This window comes from Biomphalaria glabrata, chromosome 6 (genome assembly GCF_947242115.1).
Source record: "Biomphalaria glabrata chromosome 6, xgBioGlab47.1, whole genome shotgun sequence".
NCBI lineage: Eukaryota > Metazoa > Mollusca > Gastropoda > Planorbidae > Biomphalaria > Biomphalaria glabrata.
In genome coordinates, this window is record NC_074716.1 from 16,149,182 (window position 1) to 16,175,464 (window position 26,283).

General features: G+C 33.5%; 2 protein-coding genes across 9 annotated transcripts in view; one reads left to right on the forward strand and one right to left on the reverse strand.

Annotated features, from left to right (window-relative positions):
* Nucleotides 1-17,044, forward strand: LOC106068239 (pre-mRNA-splicing regulator WTAP-like). Its single transcript, XM_013227546.2, has 8 exons — nucleotides 1-97; nucleotides 7,970-8,014; nucleotides 8,154-8,209; nucleotides 8,366-8,433; nucleotides 8,583-8,704; nucleotides 8,864-9,042; nucleotides 11,795-11,949; nucleotides 12,923-17,044. Exons 2-8 carry the CDS (start codon nucleotides 7,985-7,987, stop codon nucleotides 13,714-13,716), a joined length of 1,404 nt encoding a protein of 467 aa, XP_013083000.2. The 5' UTR covers nucleotides 1-97; nucleotides 7,970-7,984; the 3' UTR covers nucleotides 13,717-17,044.
* LOC106068237 (anoctamin-1-like) overlaps nucleotides 16,129-26,283 on the reverse strand; it is a 44,121-nt gene continuing 33,966 nt past the window's right edge. For all 8 annotated transcript variants that reach the window (XM_056033237.1, XM_056033236.1, XM_013227541.2 and 5 more), the window contains one exon: nucleotides 16,129-26,102. In XM_056033237.1, coding sequence (XP_055889212.1) covers nucleotides 25,824-26,102 — 279 coding nt within the window. In that variant the 3' untranslated portion in view covers nucleotides 16,129-25,823. The remainder of the gene's footprint in view (nucleotides 26,103-26,283) is intronic.

Sequence of the window (26,283 nt, forward strand, 5' to 3'; positions counted from 1 at the left end):
ATCTCGCACATGTACTCTTGTCTCGAGCGTCATTTGCATAATTTCCTGTTCATGGCGGAAGGCGTCTTTGGGGCAAAATACAGTTCTCTTAGACGACGTATGTAGATCTATCGTTGAAAGCATGTCTGTTAGAACATTAATATAAACAATAAGTTTGTCATTTATATATTGGCTTGCTTTACATTAATACATCAATGTAAGATCAAGATTACTAATGAACTAGACTTGCAAAATTGAGTTTATTGAGACTTGACTCGACTTGAGTGGCTTGAGGCTTTATAAGTTTATTTTTGAGGGACACTAGCTTGAGACTCAGTAGTCTCAGTCTGTAGACTGAGACTCTGTCTCTAGATCTAGTCACTACTCACTAGCCTAGCCACTTGCGGCTAGCCCTATAACTAAATATAGGCCTAGCTAGAGTGGCTACTGTTTAGACTTTAGTAGATCTAGTATAGGTACTTTGATAAAAAATTCAACTTTAATGAATCTAAATGAAACTAGTATAGTAAATCTAGTAATCTAGTCTACTCTTAGACTAGGGAGTTCAGTGATAAAATAGTTATTTACTTATATGCAATGAAACCACTATAGCTAGATGGATAATTTTGAGATATAAATGACACAAAAAGAATTTTGAAAATCGGATAATTAGTTCAAAAGTTATAAATTTTTTAGTTAATTATTTTGACCTCTTCTTTGCCTTTGTATTTTACTTATTTGTTTGTCCCACTTTTGGTTGTCTTGTCTTACATTGTCACTTTGAATTATTTTTTTAATCTATATAGATCTAATTATTATTTAGCTTTTAAATATATATTTTAAGATACATTAAAATTAATATTCCTGTGATTTTTTAATGTTATTTAACTTTTAATTAACATTATGAAATAATATTTTAAGTGAGAAAATACGTTCATCTGACATGGCATTCATTCATTTGACCCATTTATACAGCCGGTAAGCACAAGGTGATTGGCTGGGCCCAGTCACGTGACCTACTTTTGACATCGCGAATGACGCGTAGGGAAAAAAAAAGAGGGCTGCGCGAGTGATTTGATTGGACCAAAATAAAAAATTACTTTCAATCAAAAGCCGCTGGAATTGTCAATACTTACAAAAAAACTAATTACACACATAGAATTGGCAAGTGATGAGCTTTAAAACGATGTTTGAAATTTTCTTAAGGGTCAACAGAATACGAAGATATTACAAAGAGAAAACTTCAACCTGCAACAGTTTCGTACACACTTAAGCTATCTTAATATTTCAAACAGTAATGGAAACGTCATCCATTTCTGCGTACAACGGTGTATCACATGACTATATACGACTTATATTTACAAGAGGCTTTTAAAAAGAAAATGGGATACCCTAACCTCGTTTCGCGGCGAAGTGGGACAAAAAAAATACGGACGATTTTTCAGGCGGACTGAACGGCCTACTTAGACACTAACTGGTGACTAACTTATCTAACTAGATCAGTGTTTCTCAAACTGTGTGCCGCGGCACACTAGTGTGCCGTAAAAAATTTGCAGGTGTGCCGCGGGAGTTTTCAGAACGCCACATGTATGTGAAGCGTTACACAGGTCTGCCTAATATTAAATTTGTATTTTACGTTGCGATGACATCCCCACTTGCAACGACCAGTAATAGTAGTGGAGCGCTCCATAGTGACAGAAAGGGCTGTTCGCTCTTCAGGTTATGGAATTGTCAAGTGTCAACTATACATATATTATTATAATGATAAAATGTAGGCCGTCTTAGCTGACGCATAGCTGTTCTTGAATTGTTAACGATAATAATAAGCGATGTGTTTCATGTAAATTTTTTAGGTGTATGCTAATAACAAATTATCAATAAGCCTTATTCATTGTTATCCATGGAGAAATATGTTAGTAAGAATGAAACTGCGAAAGTGTTCAATGAAAAGCATGGAACCAAACGAAGGTACATAGAAGATTACATCGGATATGGTTTTATATCTTTGGGACCTGAAGATTCTCCATTGCCATTCTGTCTGATCTGCAATGCAACTCTATCGAATGAGGCGCTTGTTCCAAACAAATTGAAGAGGCACTTGGAAACAAAACATCCAGCTGTAAAAGCGCAATACAAGGAATACTTCGAAAACATCAGGGCTCAACAAAATAAACAAGCTAAGAAACTTGCAAATTACCTAAAGCTGCTAGAAAAGGGATTGATTGCAAGTTATAAGGTTGCTCAGTTATTAGCAAAACGCAAGAAAGCACACACAGAGGCTGAATCAGTCATTGCACCAACTTTAGCAATAGTTGTTGAAACTATCTTTGGACCCGATGCCGGCGAAAATTTTTTAAAAAGTTCCCTTGTGAAATGATACTATCTCGCGCAGAATTGAAGACTTATCGTCACATTTACGAGATCAAATCTGCGAACACTTCGACGTGACTGACGATGAAGTGTCTTTGCTGTGGTCTCTTCAAGTTGATGAATCCACTGACGTTAGCGGCAAAGCCCAGCTGCTAGCTTTTATTCGGTTCATAAAGGATGAAGAATGTGTCAACGAATTCTTATTTTGAAAAGACTTACCAACTACGACCAAAGGCGAAGATATTTTTAAAGTGGTGAACGAAAACATTTTGCTCTTCAAACTACAGTGGAAAAACTGTGTCAGCGTTTGCACCGATGGTTGTCCTTCCATGCAGGTAAATAGAAAGGGATTCGTCACTCTTTTGCGTCAAGAAAATCCAAATGTATTAGTTGTTCACTGCATGATCTACAGAGGAGCTCTTGCCTTCAAATCTGTGCCGAAAGATTTCATGTCTGTTCTGGATCAAGTGATTGAAGTTGTAAACTTCATCAAATCTCGACCGCTTGCATCCCGATTTTTCTCAGAGCTTTGTGAAGCAATGGATTCAGACTACAAATGTCTCCTGTATCACACCAACGTTTGTTTGCTCTCCAGGGGAAAAGTGTTAAAGCGTGTAGTCCATGTCAGGGCTGAGCTGATTTCATTCTTGGAGGCTGAAAAAAAAAAGACTTTGGATTTTCTATTCATGACGAGATCTGGTGGGTTAAGGTGACATTTCTCTCTGATTTATTTCACAAATTAAATTCATTGAATTTAAGTCTTCAAGGACCATTGGAAACCATCATCACTGCATCCTCAAAACTGAATTCATTTAGTGAAAAATTGTCTTTGTGACTAAGTAAGATCTTGAAAGGAGTCTTCAATTGCTTTCCTACTTACACTGAATGTGCTTAAAATAAAGAAATCACACTCGAAATTCTGGACACCTTGACACACCTGCAGTCAGCATTGCAGCATTACTTGCCAACAGTTGCAAGTAATGAATATGGATGGGTCAGCTATCAGTTTGGAAGCTCATTGATTGAAAAAACGATGCACTTCTTAAGTCAAGTTCTGACAAGAAAAGCCTGGATGTGTTTTGGATTTTAATCAACAAGTTATAATATCCTGCAATCAGTTTAAAAGCAATCAAAATAATTCTTCCATTTGCATCTTCATGGTTTTGTGAGTTTGGATTTTCAGCACTGACTGAAATCAAATCTAAGAAAAGAGAAAGACTTCTTACAATAGACGATGAAATGCGACTTTGGAGCCTCGATTACATCGCATTTGCTCTCAAAAACAGGCACATCCTTCACATTAAATGTAATACTTAAAAACTGGTAAAATCTTTATTTCTTTTTTTATGAAACATTTGTTGCTCTTCGTGGTGTGCCGCGAAATTTTTGTAGTTTTTTTACTGTGCCGGCAGACAAAAAAGTTTGAGAAACACTGAACTAGATTCTAGTTCTACATCTAGTATTTTTAGAATTTTTTAGATCATCAGGATGATTCTAGATCTAGCTAGACCTAAATCTAGTCTAGATCTAGATGTTAGTTTATGGTAATTTCCCTTTTACGAAAAAGTTAAGCGCTGACGCCACAATGTTTACGTTTAAATTTTTATAATTATAGCTCCATAATGCCGCCATAATGGATGGTTAGTCCTGGGAAAAAGCTGGAACCATCTAGATCTATAAACTTGTCATCCATTTGTCAATAAAAGTAGCTATATTGTTTTTTTACGCTATGCATAATAAAATCACAATAAAATATGATGTTGAAGAGGGTCAGGTCAAAGAGGTCCAGCGCTAACAATAATGAATATCATTTTCTGCTCTATACAGCATACACTAACGAACTATATATGTACATTAACAAACACTTCATGTTATTGTATTTAAAAATAATATTAAATATAATCTTAAATTTTTATAAAATTTTAATATCAATTTCTTTTTAAACCAACTCAAGACTGACATATTAGTGTCATTTTTCCCTCTATTAATTGCTCCCTTCTCTGCTAAACCCTCAACTTTACAAAGGGCCATACCTAGATATAGTTCACCAAAAAAAACAACCCAAAACAACTAAGTGACCCCGCGCGCCTAGCCTGCTCACTTCACTCAGTGAATGTGATCTAATTTGCTACCTAATTGATCAATAAGTGTCCCTCCCGCTATGTTTTTTTTTCTGGTACGGTGTTGATGATACCATGCTAGGTATACCTACCTAGCCTGGCATACCTAGCCTGGCCAATCAATTAGAGCACCAAGGAGTAAAAAGAAAAGAGAGATCAGGATTGTGCCACTCACAAAAACATAATTTTTTTCATTCACATTATAATTATATTATATCCAATTCTGCCCCTCATTAGCACTATGTTTAACGATATTCCCTTTCTTTTTACTCATTCACATCACACTTGGATTAACATCTAAAACAAAAGCAAAATTAAGTAAGAAAATTTTAGACCTATACCAAATAAATCAAAGAAATGTCCATTTCCCGGCCTTGAGTTACACCCCTTTGATATGCATTTTCAACATTAAAATAGCGTTTGTTAGTGTCATTGATAGTGATAAAGACCATTTGTTAGTGTCATTGATTGTGACTAACAAATATTATGGAACACCTTATATTTACACATAGACTATGACATACATGTGTGTGTTTTTAGCTCTTTTTAGAAGCATTTTAGATAGTTCATGTTTAGCTCATACTTAAATTTTCTAAAAAAAAAAAATCTCCTTATCCCCTGACCTACCCTCCTTCTGTCCTAGAAGAAAAAAAATGGCATAGTCCTAATAGTGCTCTTCGAACACGTGTAAAACCCTTGTTTTTCTGAGTAAAGGAAACTATGTCTGAACTCTAAAGAAATGGAGTATAAATAAAAACAATGTTTTAGTTTTGTCTTAGCTATCAAAATAGAGGCTCATTTTAACAAAGATTGTGGGGTGTTCGATAATGTCAGATAAAAAGGGGTGTTTAGAAGACGAAAATTACTGTATCGTCTAGAAACTACGAAAAATATAGACCTCTAGTTTAGTAAACTCCTGAAGTTGCTGAAGGAAGTGCCTGAAGATTCAGGACTGTGTTTCTGACAGTTTTATCTGTGTGATACATCATCAGTAAAGTAAAGTACGGTACTAAAGACAAAAGTAACTTCCATAATTTGGTGCATAAACCCTGCATAATACTCGCAATGACTAGGTCTAGCTCTATAGATTTCTTAGTATCATAATCAATATGATAATCTGAATGTAAAAATAATTCTAAGTCTACAAATATTGTCTAGCTCAGTAGACTGAGAGACTCCAGTTATTTAAAGCTCACCAACTGAGCTTTTTTCACTAATTTGTCTGAGCTGAGTGACTGCTAAACACAATCAATGAATAAGAAAAGAATACTGAATACATAATGATGATGAAACTTCAAACTAAAGCTAACATCCTAAATAAATACTTTGCATCATCAGCATTCTCAGCCACAGGAGACAAAGACATATTACTTAATTTGAACCAAGTTGACAACATAGGAGATATCGAAGTACAAGGAAAGGGGATCCAAAAACTATTAGCAAACATTAAACTGAATAAAGCATCTGGACCTGATGGTATTCCAGCTAGATTACTCAAAGAACTAAGCAATGAGCTAGCACCAGTGTTCAAAATACTTTTTCAGGCATCTCTTAACCAGGGCAGAGTACCAAGGGACTAGAAATAAGCTATTTAAAAAAGGAGAAAAATCTGACCCAGGAAACTACAGACCAGTATCACTTACCAGCATCACATGTAAAATCCTAGAACACATAATATGTAGCAACATCATAAACCACTTAGACAAACATAATGTCCTTACTCCATACCAACATGGCTTTAGGAAATATAGATCATGTGAAACACAACTAATAGGACTTATTGATGATTTTTCAAAAGGTTTAGATAATAGTGAGCAAATAGATATCTTATTAGATTTTTCCAAAGCTTTTCTGATAGGGAGAGAACAAACTGTAATAATAAATGGCTCCAAATCAACATTGATAACAATAAACTCAGGTGTACCTCAAAAAAACAGTCTTAGGTCCACTACTATTTTTTATTTACATAAATGATTTACCAAATTGCATTAGTTCAGGAACAAAAGTTAGATTACTTGCAGATGATTGCATAATATATAGAACAATAAAAACAACACAAGATACAGAAATTTTACAAAGAGAACTAGATGAATTACAGAAATGGGAATCAAATTGGGGCATGTCTTTCCACCCAAAAAAATGTCAGTTATTAAGAATAACAAAAAAAAACTAAAACAAATTAATTCCACTTATCTTATTCATGGTAAACCAGTTTCACAAACACGCAAAATACTTAGTTGTTTTAATAAATGAAAAACTGTTATCGAATTGCCATATTGATGAAACTATCAAAAAATCAAACAAAGCATTAGGGTTTATTAAAAGAAATTTCTATAAATCAAATAAGAACATAAAACCCTTGTTAGGCCAATAATAGAATATGCATCCTCTGTTTGGGACCCCTCAACTCAAGAGAACATTAAGTTATTCTGGAACAGACACAAAATAGAGCAGTGAGATTCATATCAAACGAATATTCAGATTTGACTAGAAAAATACCTATAGTAAAATCACTAAATTTAGAAAGCCTTCAGGATAGAAGACTCAAAAGTAAAGTAGCAATTATACATAAAACAATGAACCATAATCTTCAAATACAAAAACAAAATCTAATAAAATACCCAGAAAGACACAAAGATAAAGGCACATTCCTCGTTCCATATGCTAGGACAAATTTGTACAAATGCTTCTTCTTCCCTAGTGCTATTAGAGCATGGAATGGGTTGCCTCAGCTAGACAGGAAAACTAGTGACTTAGCAGAATTTAGGTCATTGGTTAATAATGCATGACGTGTAACTATTCTGAAGTAATGTCTATATTAATATAAGACCTAGTAGAGTTTGAGTGGCTTAGTTTCCAAGAAAGACTAGATCTACCAGTATGTAAAAATATTAAAAACAAAAAACTTTGCCTTTCAATATAATTTAAATACAAGGATAGAAATCTCTATTATAATCTAGGTCTTGATCTAAGTATAATCCCCCCTCCACTACAGGTCTACATCAGCAAATTTTTTTGTACTGTTTTGATAGCCTTGAATGCATGTTGTGCTATCATTTGTTTTTTGTACTGTTTTGATAGCCTTGAATGCATGTTGTGCTATCATTTGTTTTTTGTACGTACATTTTTTCTAAATGTTACTTTGTACTGGTACTACAAATGTTGTAGAGTGGAATTGTTAGGAAGGAGAGAGAGAGAGGGACTGTGCTTATTTTTTTTTTTCATTTTAGTTTTATTAAGATTATTTTCAATTAATTGTTACTTAAGCAACTATATATTGAGAAACATATCTCTCTATGTATATAACTATTCTCAACTCCTGGTTTTTATAATTAGTAGCTAACCATAATTTAAAAAAATCTGGCAATACCTTTTGTTATCTACTCATTCAAATCAAGATATCCAAATAGACATAATTAATCATAATGCATTTTGTCTTTGTGTAACAAAACTTTTATTTTGGACTTAATTAAATAGTCTTTAATTATTTTTTTTTTTAGATTTGTATATCCATTATGTCTGAGGCCTCTTCATCTCCTAAAAGGGTAAGATTATACTGCTGTTATACAATTATATAATATATATACAAAATATTTTGTATCATAACAATGTCTAAAATATAAAGAATAATTCCTGAAATACAATTAAACATCTTTATTTTTTAAAATACTATTTTTTTTTTAGCCTCGACTTGATTATGATGATAGCTCAGAGAAAGAGGATCGTTACGAAAAATACAAGTAAATCCTTTTTAAGACTTTTTGTTTTGAGAAACAACATAGAACACATTCTTAAATCTGGTAGTTAATAAATTAATTATTTTCTATATAGTATTATGTGCACTATTAATTGAGGCTGAGAAAAAAGATGTTAAATCAACTTTTTTTTTTTTCAAGGACTAGAGATCGTGATCATGATGAATCAAGTTTTTTGCCATCCAAAACTAGAAAGCGTTCTGAACAAGGTACAGTTGTACTTTTATTTTGCCTAAGAAGTGTGTCATGATTTCTATTTTTGTAACATTTGATTATAATTGTAATAATATGAAGGAAAGTTTGTATTCAGTGTATGCATATTGCTAAATTTTCAGTCTTTTTTTTTTTTATACTTTAGACGAGGAGGAAATCAAAGAAGAAGAAAACAAAAGTAAAAATGTTACTATGGAAACTGCACGAAGGGAACACACTCTTGTTATGCGATTAACTAGCAAAGAACAAGAGCTTCAGGACTGCATGGTATTTTACAATCAGCACAATCTAATGTTGTTTGCCTGGCTTAAAGTTATTTCACTTTGAAATTCTATTTAGAATTCAGTGTCTGATCTTGTAGTACAAAAAATGTTTAGTTTGAACTTCTACATCCCACTGTATAATTGTTTTTTTTTTTATCTCCAGAACCAGATCCAAGAAATGAAACAGGCACAGACTCAGAATACAGCTCAGTTGAGATCCATGCTGCTTGACCCAGCCATCAATCTTGTGTTTCAACGCATGGCCAAAGAGATGGATGAACATAGAGAAAAACTGAAGCAAAAACAAAATGAACTCAGTGCTTGGAAGTTCACTCCAGACAGGTGTTTATATTATCCCCCCATTTGATTCATAGGTGTTGCTAACATTGTTCTCCAAGAGTGTTAGACTCTCAGAGATTTTAAACTTGGAAAAAAAGTCCAATCCAATTCTTTTTATTGGATGATATACCAGCTGTACCTGCCGCTGTGACTGGTAGCAAAGGCTTCGTAATCCAGCTTTGTGGTTCTTTCAGTGAATCCTCATGAAAGATTCCATTTCCTTTGCTAAAGTTGATGAATTGGGTGTATCATCCGACTAGCCTGCCTTAGACCTGTCTGGATGTCTCAGTGACTACACCTGTTCTTGTTAAGTGTGTGGGATAACTGATGCTAGGATGTTGCTGAATCTATGATCATTAGGTTTCTATAGGAACTTCAGCCTAGACAAATGTTGAAGCAATGTTCCAGCCAGAGCCAAACTGACATCTTACTTTTATAGCCATGAAACTTGCAGCTTTATGTTAATAGGCACATGTACACCATGTTTAAAGTGGGCAAAACAGTCATTGTTATCCAAGTTAGGGAGGGACTGAATGGTTTAGGTTTTATAATCTAAGGAAAGTATTTTTCAAATTGAAGTGAAAGAAATTTCGAAAAGAAAAAAGAATTGTATTTTTTTTTTTACTTTAATCAAAATGATTTCTATATCATGCTTTCTTAAAATGTGTGGATGGAACAGTAATCGGCTAACATTCATTATGTATGTTACTAGCAAACAGAAAAACGTCCAGATATAATTGTGTTTAATGGTGGCATCTACATGACAAGCTTCTGACTTTGCTCCATCTTCTTCATTTAACATAGAGCCATGTAGAATGCTAATAATAACAGTGGTAAATGAAAATCACTTGAATACCAATGATGGATGTACCCAACAGAAAAAAGACCTTTGGATCCCATTCAACTAGTACATTTTTTTTTACTTTTCAACGCAACAATCACAACCATTGTGAAATGTGTTTCCACAGTTTTCTGTAACACATTGATCACTGCTCCTGTTTCATTATCATTACAGTTCACATGTTTGAAATACCCAAAGAATAACTACAAGTTCATTGCATGCTGAAGTACACGTTCTAAATAAAATCTACATTTCTTCTGGCCTTGTTTGGCTTGGAAGCAGTGATCATTGTTGCTGTACTGTGTATAGGGTTTGATTCCAAGATTCTTCAAGTTTGTCATCCTGACATCCGTTGATGTCAGAAAAAAAGCATGAGCATTGTGTACGCAAGCACGAGCTCATACTTAATCATCTACTGTTGTCTGTCATCAGTTGTTGCTGTTATCCATTCTAAATGGAGAGATTTTATTATTAGCATCAAATCGATATGAAAATAACAATAAGTCAACTCAAGGGTATCATGGCATCATGATTAAGATGGTCACAGAATGAACCACAAGTCAAGTCTGCTTCCTCAGTTTCACTAAAACTCACTCACACGTTCTTCAACCATATATTATACATGTACCACCTGATCAATACAAGAAACAGCTGAACGCTTGGACTGCTTAAAAATATATAACAAGGCAAGGATCCCATTAATGAGTTGGAAAACATTCTAGTTTATCAACCTGAACAGCAACCATTCAAACCACATCCAATGTAACAATTTAATCCTTAAGTATTAACTCCATTGTTTCTTTATTTTACTCTGTATCACCATGTTTGACAGTCTTCAAAGCGAAAAAAAAATGTCGCAAGAAAAGCTAAAACATTTTAAATTGTCACATTTACTGCTTGAAGACTTTTGCCCATACATGATCCAAACATTTCCATTGGTAAGTATGGTGTAGAGCCTTCATTGACTTCATTTCTCAGTTTTGTTCATTTTGTTTCCTGATGCTATAAACATTCATTTTACATTGGCCACAGTTGACTGATGAGGTGGATAGTTTAAACAATCACTAGAACATTTTCTCAACCAAAAAATTCTATTCTCTTGTAGATAAATGTATCATTGCCTGGTGTTGCACTGAATATATGTAACCTATCTAGAGTGCTTGCTGATTACTTAAATAACTGTCTATCAAAATCCAATTGTGTAAAGTAATAAATATCTTAATAAATAGCTAATTTAAAGCATGTATCAAAAAATTTTTATTGACAGAAGCACACACAAAAAAAAAGCTTTATTTATTAAACAAAAATGTTTTCAAGTCTTTCTAATGCTTAGTTCTAGATTGATACAGGACACAAAACTTTTGGGGCTGAACCAAAAAGCAGACTTTTCTTCTCCTGATCTAGACAGTTTTTGAATTTCTCACCTTGCTATTTATTCCCCATGCACTAGGTGCATACATTTTTAGAGATTTTGTTGATCGAAGAAATTACAGTTAGTTAGTTAGATAAATAATGAAAACAACAAAAACTAACATTCCAGTCACTTGATATTTAACAAAACTAAAAAGTGCTTGAAGAAAACTGAGCAAAGGAGATTCAATGGCATGGCTGTAAAAGACTTCTCCAAGCGTCATCTGCTTAGTTTGTGATCACTATCATTGGCAGAATAGATATCCATTCTGAGCTTTGTGTTTTTGTTTTTCTGGACTGACACATTTTAGTAGAATGTATAAAGTTGATAAAAATAAGATCTTGCACTTTGAGCTATTTTTATTTCAAGCTTAAATTGTGTCTCAACCAGCAAATAAAAGAATATTATAACCAATTGTATACATTGAATTAGTATTCGATAAAACTAGATAGCTTACTTCAACCTTATAACTCATTCTTTCTTCCCCAACTTATTGCTTACAGTCAGACTGGTATGCGTCTGATGGCCAAATGTAGGATGTTACTGGCTGAGAATGGAGAGCTGGGTAAAATGATCTCCTCAGGGCGCACTGCAAGGCTGGAGGGTGAAATAGTTCTACACAAAGCCCTAGTTACTGAAATGAAAAAGAACCAAAAAGGTAATCTAATTGTGATGGACACATTGATTATTTATAATGTATGTTTCAATACAAATCATTTTAAGATTATACCTTTTGGCTAGAGACATACAAGTTTGTCCAATTTTGTGTGTATATTTTTAGTGTGTTAAGTTAAAACTTATTTGACATTAAGTTTTTCATATTTAGTCAACTTCACTATAAGTATTTATCTGTTAATGAAAGTAATATTTACTCAACATCAAATTAAAATGTGCTTTGAAAAAGTTTATTTTATACAATGTTTTATAATTTGAAATAGATGATTCATGAGACTGTGTACTAATAATACTACTAATGTTAGTAGGGGAATGATTTTAACATTATATTTTATATTATTGAAAAATAATTACAGTTAAGTTAGAATTTCAAATTGCACACAAGGGTTTTAAAAATAAAATGAATATCAATTTTTACTGTAATTTTGTGGTTTATTATTTCATGTAACAATATTGTCTAATAATTTATAAAGGAGCATTGTACAATTTTATTGAAAGAAAAAAGAAATTTAAAAAATATTACATGGTATTGTGGAAATTTTTGAAACATTTTTTTTTTTAAACAGTAAAAATATTTTTTTTCTAAATTGATTATCCTTGATTTAGCATTGTCGAATTTCCCCTAAAAAAATGCATATCTGCAGACATGTTCTTAATTCATGTCTGTTTATATCAGGCCCATATTTGACATGCAGCTAGTTCATTAACTTGTAGATTAGTTTTGCTAGGTCCATAAAAGCCTTTTTCTCAGGTTCACACCAGCTTTTTAATTATATTTTAATTTTTTTTTTAATTTCTTGTTATACTGGTACATTTAAACTTTTAAAGAAGCTGAGTATTTTTGTGTTTCCTTGACATTAATCATGTCATTGTTATTTTTTTTTTATTGAATGTTGAGCAGCACATTTTAAAATTAAAACTTTGCTTTGTTTAAAATGCTTTAAATATTGTTTCAGAGCTGGATGAATTTCTGCGAGAACTGGATGTTGATGTTGAGGGCATGCAAGGCATGATTTTGTTGCTTCAGCAGCAATTAAAAGATGCTAGAGAACAGATAGCACGCTTACAGCAAGAAAATGATCAATTAAGGACGTTACAGCCTCCTGATTCTGAAGTAGGTGAGGTTTTAAAAGAATCCAGTCCAGGGCCTGCACACAGCTGGCCTACAAATGATAGTTCCAATCAAGACTTAAACACTTCAAGTCCCCATGTTGTCAACTCTGTAACTGATATGTGGCCTGACCATGGGACTACCAAATGTGCACCTGTGTCATCACCTTGTCTTTCAGTTACTTCAGGTCAAAATCAGTCAGACCACATCAGTGCTCAAAATTCAGATGCTGATTTGGCTGTGGATTCATTTGCCTGCAAAGTGACTCCAGATTCTGGCATGCAAACCCAGGAAGATGAAGAGGCATCATTAGACAATCTTTATAACAAAGAATCCAGCTCCAATCCCACCACATGTTTACTCAATGATAACAGGACAGGTCAGCAGGTCATAGCTGATAGTACTAAAGAACAAGATGTTACAGACAGTTGTATGGAAAGGACAGACTTCTCAAATGATGTGCTTGAGGATTCAATTAAGATAGAGACTTCTGAATATTCCTGTCTGTCAGAGGACAAGACAGCGTTACACACTTCTTTAGGTTTAAACATCTTGATGAGGGGTGAGGAGGATAAATTAGATTGTCAGACTAGATTGAGTTTGCTGAATGGAACAAGCCTTCCAGGACAAGGGCTTTGAGGTACAACTACACCTTCATCCTACCTTTTTTTTCTTGTCTGTGTTGACAAAACTCCACAGATGTGTTGGTGCTGTGTTAGGTTGTTTTTGTTTTAAGGTCACTAAGATAGACTGACTGAAATGAACCACAAGAGTTTTATGACTAGTGTGGCCTAGTTGTGATCTCCTACTTCTCAATTCTTTAATCCTATTGTACAATTTGTTCTGTTGCTGTTATGTTTTACCTTGAAAACCAGCAATGACAACTAATTGGTTAAAAATGCAAAGAAATTCTGCTTCTCTTTAACAGTAATTGTTGAGCAAAGTCATTACTTGTTTTAGCCAAATTTTTATGGAGACATTTATTCTAAGTTAAAACAAAATACTGGTATACTTTTTTTTTTTTTTTTTAGTAAAGTTTTTTTTTTAGTGTGGTTACTTAGCATTATTTCTTATTTACCTTTTTTTTTAAAAATCATATATATATATAAAGTAAAAGTTTATCTAAAAAAATGCTTGTCGGAAACACTTAAGTATTTTTGCTAGTACATAATAATTGAATTATATATAGGTGAATTGTTAGTAAGTCAGTAGCTAGAAATCATTTGTCAGCAACATGGATGTAATAATGAAAGAGAAAAATCACTGATCACTACAATAGCATGAAGAGTGATAAGGATCTTTGCAATTTTATTTGTAAATGAAAGCTCTTACAGAATGTAGGCTTGATATTTTTCAGCTACTTTATAAATAGAATACTTTTTGTACTGAATTTTTTTTTTCGGTATGTTTCTCTTTGTGAGTCACAATGAGCCAATCTTTCAAATAATTTTTTTTAAAAAATAAGATCATCACTGGCAAGATCCTTTGATAATCATCTGCTAATTTTTGAAAATTAAATGAATTGAACATATCTCTCAGTAAACACAGACTTAAGTTGAAGTTGTGATAATTGTAGCTAGCTTAGTTGAAAGCAGTTGTCTAGATTTTTGTCAGCTTCTTTTCTCCATTATTTTGTGAAGATTTAACTTGGGGTGCATTATGTTTAGATCCATTTTTGTATAGTACACATGGGCCTCAACATTACATTGTGATTTTAATGATTGTATAAATGAAACATTTGAATGTGATGTTACAAACTTGTAGTGAAACATTTTCTACTTTTAGAATTTTTTAACATTTTTTTAAAACATATTTTAATGGCAAATTAAAATATAAATGGTAATTTATTTTGCAAAAGAAAAAATGAATTAGACCTATTTACTATGAGTTGAAATTGTACAAGCTTTGTATGACAGTATTGACTAGACATGTAGACATGTTTGGTATATACTTTGTCTGAACTACAAAGTGTTTAGTTGAGTCAGAGAGACACATAAAACTTAAGTACAAAAACTTGGCTCAAAACTTGAAGGGCAGAACATGTAGCTATAAATTTAAGCTATATGTTTAACAATTGCTATGTTATTGTCTTTGTTGTTTTTTTTTTGTCTGTAATTCTCTGATGAATTTCAAATATTTTCTTAAAAACAAAAACATAAGTTATTTCTAACAAATATTAACAAAAGATTAAATTTTACTGAATTAAAAATGAACTCTGAGCGTTAATGTCTTCACAGGGTAAGTTAGTTGTTTTAGATTGAGCCTAGATATCTTAAATGTTGAATCTTTATTTCAGCCATTTATAAATTATAGTAAGTCTTGTATCAAAAATACCTAGTTATTGAAATACTAACTTTATTTCACGAAAAAAAAAATGCCTCTGGCTTTTTAATGGAATTCAAATGCAAATCAGTACATATAGCACCTAAACATGTTAATGCCATAGCATTTGGGACAAAAACAAAACAAATGAATGGCTGTTAATAATACTTTTAACTCTATTGGTTTCAGAATGAATGATCAAACTGACAATTTAAACAGTGTCATAGTGCATTGTTTTCACTCTGAGTTAACAGCATATTCAAAGCTCAGGTGTTGAGTTAGCAGTATTATAAATTGGCTACATTGGACATATGAAGAGTTGGCAATGCATGATGCATTAAACTTACATTTTGACTATTTCAAAAGGATAGTTGACACAATTAATTGCAGTCTGACTAAAAATAACACTTATATTAAATCTTGGTGTAGGTTAAAGTAGCATTAGTTGTCTGAATGACACTGCAATACTTATCAGATTTCAGAAGTTTATTATCATATTTTGTAAACACAAGGTCTTGTTTTTAGAATGAAGTGGTTATAATAATCTATGAAAGGAATGATGTTTTTATGTAGACCATATTCTTTATGATGCTCAAAATGATCTGTAGATTGTGGTGTACACCTTTTTTTTTTTGATTAGTTCTAGTTTTATTTTTCTATAAAACTTGTCCTACTAGCACTACAATAATCTCAGTTTCAGGCTGCATAACACAGGAATGACAAACTCAGTTGAAAGGCACACTGTTTTAATAGAGGTAAACACTAATCCAAAACAAAGCAGAACAGATAGAATCAAATACAATATGTTACTGGTAGGTAAGATTACAAAGCCAAAACAGAAATACACTAAAAAAAAAAGACAAAAATCATCTATAAATAGAATAGTAATATGCTATTGTGGCTGTTATTTTATAACATTATTTATATTTAGCAAAATAAAATGACATCTTTCAGCAGAACATAAAACAAAGAATGGTAATATACAATTGCATTGCAAATGAGAAACATGGTACAGTATTTATAAAAAGAAATCATGGTTGTTTTACAAACTTTAATCATAAAACAACAAAAAAATCATTACAAAAGTGTAGAAAATATTCTTGGTATGTGTACACATGTGAGCAGAAAAACAAGATTTTATCTTATGTAGATGTCGAGAAATTGCTTGTGGAAAAAATGTACTGTTGAAGCACAAGTGGTTTGTACTAAACATAACTTGTAACAAAAGTTGCAGTTATGATCATAAACTTGTATCTTTTTATATTTCTTGTCCCCCATGAAAGATCATGTCTAAATCATCTTTTATTTCTGTCCATTGGCTCAATTCTTAAAACAGGAAGTGTATACTTTCAAATAAAAACAACCACCAGCAAATGATTGCAAACAGCAATAAAAATTTTATTTTCAATAAATGTTATGTTTTTTAATAAAAGTTTTTGTTAAAATCCAGTTCTTCATTAACCCTGTCTAAAATTAATTATACTGTATATATAGCATTCAAACTGAATTTCCATTTGTTTGAATCAATAAAATTATCTTAAATATACATAGAAGCACGATGACCCTGAGTTCTTACAGATAACACTGTCCACTAGATATAATTGGCAAAAATCTTTTAAAAAAATATTCTATGTTTTTTTTTTTTTAACAAACAATCAAAAAATAATTTGAAAAGGAAAAACAAAACAACCATTATAGCACAACATGTTTTCTCTTACTCTTTTTTTCTATCTACTTTTTAACTTTGTGATCCAGGTAAATTTGGTTTGAAAAAAAAAAGGGGGGGGGGGAGAGAAATAAAAGAACGTAAGCATTTATTTGCAAGCTAAAAAAAAATAAATTACAAATCACCTTGTTCTTGTATATAAAATAGAAGTTTGTCTAAAAAAATGTTTGTCAGGAACTCTCGAGTATTTTGTGCTAGTAGCTAATCATTGAATTATATATGTATTATATATATAGCGTTTGTTTTTTTAGATTGCGGTCAATTGGTGTCTATCAGCGCCATGGATGTAAAAATGAATAACAAAGTAATTCACTAAGACACACATTTTTTTTTAAAGTGGTCATTTACACTTGATCCCCTTGGACTTTAATTCTTAGGCATAGAGACACACTCCTTTATGAAAACATTGTTTAATGCTGTTGTCAAAGCACTGACTTAAGTTACATGATCCTAAATGTTAGGTTTAGATCTACACGATGTTAATATATAGTGAACTTTTTTTTTGTCATAACATGCTTTAAATACTCTGAATGTATTAAGAACAAAAGTATTTATATATTTCAAGTGTTAGACTGAGCGTCATGTTTGTATGAAAGTAATTTGAAATTGAATTTTTTATTTCAGTTTTTTATAGTATAAATGTAATTTTGAGCATTTCATGCCTGAGAATGTAAAATCCAGGGAAATAGACCAGACACCAGAGAAAATAGACATTTTAAACATAAAGCTTCTCCAAATAAAGTATTTATCCAAGGTTAAATATACACTAGACCCGGGGGTCGGCAACCTGCGGATCGCGAGCCACATGCGGCTCTTTGGATGTGAAGCTGCGGCTCTTTAGTTCCATACGCAAATATTATTTATTTTATTGAAAAATTATTTTTTATAACTAAGATTAAGCACTGATTCTATCTCTCAGCCACTTGTACTCTCTTTTCACCACACCCCTCCCCCTTACACGCCTCGTCACTTTCGTCAGTCCCCGGGAAGCTCTCGACCTTCGTCAGATGTGTCTATGTAGGTTTTAATTTGCTTTCTACGCAAGACGAATTGGTATCTTCACCACTCGCTTTGGCCTGAGACGTAAAGTTTGTTGTTTCAAGTAATGAGTTGGAAGCGATTATCTTCTCGAAGATAGAAGCAATGTACAAGTAATGCTAATATGGCAAGCTTTGTGGTACCACTAGAAATTGCACAAAAAGGCAAACCATTTACAGATGATATGTATGTCAAAGACTGCTTCCTACGTGCATCTGAGAAACTGTTTAGTGATTTCAAAAACAAACCAGATATCTTGAAAAAAAAATCAAAGGTTTGCCACTATCCATTAAAACAGTGCAAGATAGAATAGCTCAATTGTCTTCAAATGTAACATATTTACAGGTGGGAAAATTCAACTTTCTTCTGTCTGATCACTTGCTTTAGATGAGTCTTACAACATAAAAGACACGGCATAAGTTGCCCATTTTGTCAGATATGTCTTCCCAAAGGTCCAAGAGAAGAGCTTCTAGGATTGCTACTGCTCTCATGACAAACTAAAGAAGAAGATGTAGCGCATGTCGTGCAAAAATACCTCGAAAACATTAAGGTTAATTTAAATAAAATCTTTTCAATACCAACTGATGGAGTCGGAAGTATGATAGGGAAAAATAAAGGGGCAACAACGCTTCTTTGGAGCGAAATAAACCATAACATTCTTACGTTTCACTGAATAATACATAAGGAAGCGCGTTGTGTCCAAACATTTGTTCAGGAATAGTTGAGGTTATAAGTTTGGTAATCAAGATTTTTAACAGCATCTTGTCAAAAGCACCATCGTCAGTTTAATGAATTCTTAAACGAAATGTAGACTCAGTATTCCGATTTCATTCTGTCTAATAGAGTGCGAGGGCTTTCCATAGATTGAAATGTTTCTCTTTGTGCTTGAATGAATTAAATACATTTCTAAATTTTAAAAAAAAAGGCATTGATCACCCTGACTTAGAGAACGACAAATGGTTGCAAGCATTCTACTTTATGTTGGATATAACAAAGAAATGAAATGAGCTGAATCTGAAACTGCAAGGAAACTAAAAAGTAAAAACCCAGCCAATGTTTTGGTAGAAGAGTTGTTTTGTTTTGAAGAAAAACATTCTTTTACAGAAGATATTCAGAGCGGTAAGTCACTTCATTTTTAATGTCTGAAGCAGTCTCATGATACAATCAGTGCAGCTTGTAAAACGAATTACTTCAGCATAAAAAAAAATCTGAGATGAATTTCTTGACAGATTTGAGCAGTTCATAACCAACAAAACTATTCTGGCATTCCTGGTACACCATCTCAACACAAATAGTAACAAAATCCACACTGATCCATTTAGAAATGATACTGGATTTCTAGAAATGTCATTGATCGATATAGAAAGGGAAGTTTTGTGGAGTAAAAAATTTATAGAGTTGATTTCAAGTTGGAAGAATTGGAGCTGAATAGTCTTCCAGATTGCTACAGTCAGGTGAAGAAGTTGGTATTTGGAGGGCTATTTCTCAATCGACATATTCATGCAAGCAAGCATTCTCTTGCATAAATATAATTAAAAGTAAAGTAAGAAGCCAATTAACAAATGAAAATTTAGAGTCGTGTTTGAAACTAAAAACAAGTTATGACTGAAATGTGTCCAAACTTTCTAAAACCAAAGCCATAGCTCCCATTGACTTAGTTTGCTAAATTGTTTGATATTGAAGTACATGTTAGTGTTATAAGTAAATAATTAACTGCTTTAGTTGTTACTAAATTTAGAAATAATTATCTAATAATGCCATATATATATATAATCTAATTTGTTGCAAAAACACTATTTATAAAGGAATAAAAAGTAAAGTGTGTGTGTGCTATTTGGTGTTGGTAAGAAAAAAAATGTTGTGGCTCTTTAAAGCTTTAAAATTTTGTAAATTCTAATTTTTGGCTCTTCCGACTCAAAAGGTTGCCGACCCCTGCACTAGACAGCTAAACACACTAGACAACTAAAAGAAACCTGTAAACTTAAGTTGCTTATATGACATAAAACATTTGTATCACTATTGGACTAGAGAGACATTGTGACAATAAAAAGTACATGTCAAGGAGCTAGAGCACTGGGTATAGGAAGAGATTCCACCAAAAGTAAAACACAAGGAAAACAAAAGTGTGATATCAAAAAATTGAAAAGTGCATAAAAGTGGTTTTAAAAAGAATTACCAAAAAAAAAGAAAAAATAAATATCAAAATATTGCTCAAACTTATTAACAGATAAGATAGAGACATAATCTATCCTGGTAAAAAATGTATGGTTTAAAATGTCTTATTATTCATTTATAATCTCTCAGTATGTAAACATTGATAAATAACAAATGTATATAGATAAACACAATATACAATTCAAATCACCTTGATAAAAGAGAAAATATTTGTATGATAAAATTAAACATTTTTTGTTTAAAACAGTTAGGTACTTTGAAATAGAACTTCCTGTTGATTGAGAAGATATCAAGACACAGCACCAGTTACAAGAAAATGTAAAAAAAAAATAAAAAAATGACCAAGTCAGCACAAAGACAATCTAAAGCTTGAGTAAGAAAATGGACAGCGCCAGTAGAAGCTTGCTTGAAAATGCTGACAAGTCAACACCAGTAAGAGATGAACAAGCTTATTTCTATCCTAAATATATTTAACCTATTAATTAAGAAGGTCATAATTCAATTTTGCCATTTGTATTTCTACTTGTATAAAACAATGTTTTGCTCCACATAGAAGAAAATATTTCTAGACTGCAAAACAATTCAGGTCAAGTGTGTATTAAAGAAAAAATGAAATGGCTAGTAAGAAGAAATAAAATTATGTTTTCAATTGCTCCACATTCTGTTCACTCTGTAACTGGCTAAAAAAAAAAACCAACTAGGAACTATATTCCATTCCTACTACTAACTACCATCACCTCATGTTGCACTAAAATACTTTCAAATTCTTCACATTATATTGAAATAGGATTGCATCAACAAACATATCTGGTTTCCTTGACTTCATTAGAAATATGGAGTCAAGAAAAAGAGGTTTCACTATGTTGATTGAATGTCTTGTATATGTGGGAAATGAAAATTGTCACATGATCACATTCAATAAGTTCATTTATATTTTGTTATTTGCCTCTCTCTATGAAGAATGCAGGTACTTAAAAAAAAAGCTGTCAAAAATATCAGTAATTTTCAGATACAAAATACTTTGAAGCTATTCACTACTCAGGACTCACTAACTTGTAGCTTCCAAGTATTAGTTCAAATATTTCCTATCCAATACTTGATAGAGACTGTTAAATGAAAAATGACTTAATCATCAAAAGAAACTATTACACAACTTCCACTATGAAAGGGGCGATCCAGGGCTCCCCACTCATTTGCTAGTCAGTCGGTGGAGAGAAAACAGGATCCAACAGAAAACATTCATGCACATTGCGTCAAATTTGACTGTGCAAGCTGGACTCTCCACCGACCGGGTACCAATCCAAAGGATAAGTACCTGCCCTCCATGGAGAAGCCTGCCCAGCCCTCCTATAAAATTCACACTAGCGGAGTGTGGGGGGGGGTACGCACTAGAAGACACATACACCCGGACATACTCAAAAGATGGCAACACAAAATCTTTTGTTACACAGATGGGTCCGTGCTTAAGGACCCTGTGAGAGCCGGGTATGGGGCCCTTATATGTTACCCAGACCTCGATCCAGACAAGCTGTCAGCTTTGATGCTGAACTCACGGCGATTATCACTGCACTATGCGACTTCTGTTGTAATGGTTACCGATTCTAGCTCCTGCCTCCAAGCCATGGCTGGCTTGGGGGGAAAGTCACCTTTGGTAGAAGAGGCATTAGGCGCCGAAAATAACATCCCCTTATTTATTGGAGTTGTCATCTTTATGCAGTGGGTGCCCTCAAACTGCAGCGTGGGGGGAAGGGTGGGGGGGTAACGAGGCAGCTGAAGCTCTGGCCGTACCCACTTTCCAAGCCCCAAGTACGTTTAACCAAGCTACGAGAGTGGTTGAAATCCTGGGATGACTCCAACAAAGCCCATGGAGTCTGGCAGTATTTGCGTCGCCTGGACTGCGACGATCCATGGTGGAGGCTAAATAGGTCGGAACAATCTATCATTGCACAGTGTAGAACGGGGCACTGCCCTGTTAGTGCTTATTTTGTTTGGTTCTAGCCAAATTTTGTTGCTGGTTGCTGACACTGTGGAGAGTCTGTCTCTTGCAAGCGTGTCCGCAGCTCCAAGAGCTGTGGGGTAGTTTATCTGCAGTCACTTGACCTGTATGGGAGCTTAAAGGCACTACGCCTAACAGCAGAGTTTCTTGCCAAGGCTCTACAGGAGGACTGATCCTTCCAGCCTTGCCATCAATTGGAGTTCATCTCAGGTACACAACTTCATAGACTTCAAAAAAGATTTTGACCGGGTTTGGCATGTGGCAAGTGATGAGAAAGTTCAACCTAGATAAAAACATTATTGATGTTATCAAAGCCTTAAACCAAAGTGCAAATAGCTCAGTACCGGTACTTCTGAACAACCCAATCGGAGAAAGTTTTAGGACAACCATAGAAGTGCAGCAAGAATGCATTCTTTTTCCAGCTCTTTTTAACATATTTCTGGAACATATTATGATGGAAACTCTAGAAGGATTTACTCCTAGCTTGCCCAGAAATGGGAGGACTATTTCCTATCTCAGATAATATTGGAGAAAATGCAGGTACAATATCTTACTTCAAAACTGGATTCTGCAGCAGCTGGCATGGAAATAAGTGCAGAAAAAAGCAAAATACTAGTATGTGGTGGAGATAGTACAAGATGATGCATACAGTTGAATGGCCAAACAGAAGAAGTTGACTCATTTAAACACCTAGAGTCAAACATAGAAATGAGGATCAATGAATGAGATAAAAAAAAACTTTAATCCTGGCATTCACTGCCATGAGCACACTGAACAATTTTAAATTTGGAAGAGTAACATCAGCTTCCCATTAAAATTAAAACTGTATTCCTTACTAGTGGTCTCTGTTGGACACTGAATGCTGAGGCTGAAAGAAGAATTCAAGCATTTGAAAGTAAATGCTACAGAAAAATGCTGGGTATCAGATACAAGGAAAAGAAGACAAATGAGTATGTTGACTTTCAAGTCTAACATGCTGGCTGGCAAAAAGGAGAAACTATTCAATGCTGCGAAGCTGAGCTGGCTTGGTCACATAGTAAGAAGGAAGCACATGAAGACAAGGTTGTCCAAAGACAAGGACAATGTCAATGAATGGACAGACTTCTCTCTTGATATTCTGCTAAGAACAGCTGCTAACAGGGACAAGTGGAGGGATTTGCATCATTTGGTTACACGAACTACCACAACGTGATATGAAATGATTTTATAGAGCTTATTGAGTTTCACCATAACATTTCCTCATTGTGTAGAATTACTGAGAACTTTCTGTAGGAAATATTGGTTACAAAATACATTGAAACACTAAGCTTTAACATTCCTTAATTTCCAATACATTTAAAACAATGGCATTGCCATCGTAAGACAGTGAAAATACCCAGAAAACCATAAGCTTCAGATCTTAAGAATTACAGTGGAAACTTTATAATTACATTTATTTCATGCATATTTGCAAAATACTGTACCAGTATTGATTTTATAAACAAAAAAGTTCGTTCTATTTAGATCTACGTAGTTAACAAAATATAATTTACAATTGAAATGTACTTTTAAAAAATTCTACAAAATAAAATCATAAATTTTTTTGTGCTACTTCAAAATAAGCAACAATATAAAAAAATGTGGCAAAAAAGGTGAAATATTACAGTCATATTACAGCCAAAAATATCATAACACATGATGTCACAAATTATGACAGAAATGAAATCAGCAGCAACTTTCTCTGACTCAAGTTTAGTCCATTTGATATATAGGACTTGCAAACCACTTGATTTAGATCTATATCTATATTTAAGAATCATTGTGATCTATTTCAGTGGCGTCACTGGGGGGGGGGGGGGGTGTTGTATATTATTATTTTCCCCACAATTTTATAAAAAGTTATCTGATTAAAAAAAAATGGGGCAGAGGCAAAGACTTATCTAAGGACAAACATCGGCTGTATATGTATTGGAGTTACTCCATATTGAAGAAGCCTGTTAATCAAGTAAAAATGAAATTATAATAAGTGTAAAAAATTCAATGAAGTGACGTTGTTTCATCTTTTAAGCATGACTTTTAATTATTTGAAATTTGTTAGCAACAAAGTTGATGATTTGCATTTGAATGCATCTTCACCAACGCTATTTTAGAGTCTGCCAGAAAGGAAATTTTGTGCTTGTATTGACATTGACTTTTGCGTAAACTGAACATGCCTGCTACTAGACGACTTGCTGAATATGATGATCAAACTCATTACAAACTTATATGCTTTTACTGCCTTGAATGTTTCTCACAGTTCAGTATCAACCCCTCCCTACACGTAATTTAGTTCTATGACCTGTAGTCTTCCAAAAATGAGAAAAATAATGCATTGTAGATGCCAGGAGAAAGAGTTTTTGAAGCTTAAAAATGCAGTACAACACTCCCTCAAACCTCTTATCTAACCAATGTGGCAATTTAACATTTCTGGTTGTAAAAAAATTGTGAAACACTTTGATTTAGGCCCTTACGTGCCATTAGGCAAATAGGACACAAGCTCTCTCCACAGAGGTAGGTGACCTCCACAGCCTTTTTCCCAGCTGGTGTCCACAGATTTTAGGTCTTCTCTAAAAAGGTGCGGAGGAGGTGGATCTTGGTATTCAGGCTAATTGATTCATTTATTCAAATAGGCGGTACTTTTTGAAAGACGTCTCCTGCTTTACCTATCAGACATGCAACATTGTGATATGCATCTCCATAGCTTGTGATAATGCTGCCTCAATAGATGAACTTTTTCTATTTGTTCAAGATCTGTATGACCAATGTTGAGGGGATGCTGGATGAGGATCAGCCAGTAAGCATAACTTTGTGTGTATTGAAGCTGTTGCATACATTTAAGTGTATTCCTGAGTAACTCTGTTATCTGCAAAAACCAGGTCTGTCAGTCTGTTTGATTCAAGCCATGGGATAAAGAATGCACCCTGATTCAGGTTTGCTTTATGATGTCAATGGCTAGAAGAAAGAAAAATTAGGATAAGATACACCTTTGTCTCACAGCCATGTTGATGAGCTTTTCAGAGTGATTCTTGATAGAAGCTATCAAAAGCTTTTTAAATCCAAAACAGATCAACAGCCTTTGTTGGTATTCTAGGCTTTGCTCGATGACGATTCGCGAGAAGAAAATCTGTTCAGTAAATGATCTACTTTAGTAGTTGAGAAACACTAGAATGACATAAAACCATTTCTGTGACGAGGTCTTTATCAAATTTTTATTAAGAAAACTTGTCCAACTCAATGTTTCTAATTTCAGTACTGTTGCACTTTTTTTTATCTATATAACAACTATTGATAAAATGTTATAAACAATGAAGTTTTAAAACAGTTCTGACAATCATTTTCCAGTGTAAAAATCAATCAATTAGCTCATGAGTATTATGGTTCAACAAAAAAAAAGTTGGGAGGGAATTTGTGTGTGTGTGACACCCTGGGCTTTCCGCACTGGGTGTTAGAGACCCTAATGACGCCACTGATCTATATATATATCTGAGAACCACTTTTACTTTTGCCCGTTGAAGGACTTCTTTTCTTCAGCTCAATGTCCTCACTATGATGAGGGGAGTATCTCAGATTCTCATCAGAAAGATGGGCTCCACCTAAGCTGTTTAAATCCTCACCTTGGGCTCTCCTCAGTTCAGTTTTGAGAACAATCTCATTGGTGATATAAGCCTCTCTATGAATCTGTTCCTTCAATATTGTTGGTACATCAGGGATCAGCCAGGATATTAGACTTGTGATGACAACTACAACATTCTGGGAAATCAAACAACAAGAATTTTTTTAAAAACTTGACGGCTTTTATGAAGTTAATTAAAGTGTTTGTGTTTTTTCTTTATATTGATATGATAAATTGACTTCCTAATTTATGTTCTTGAGTTTCAACCAATGTAATCAAAGTTTTCAATTATTGATTATTTAAATGGAGGGGGTTTAA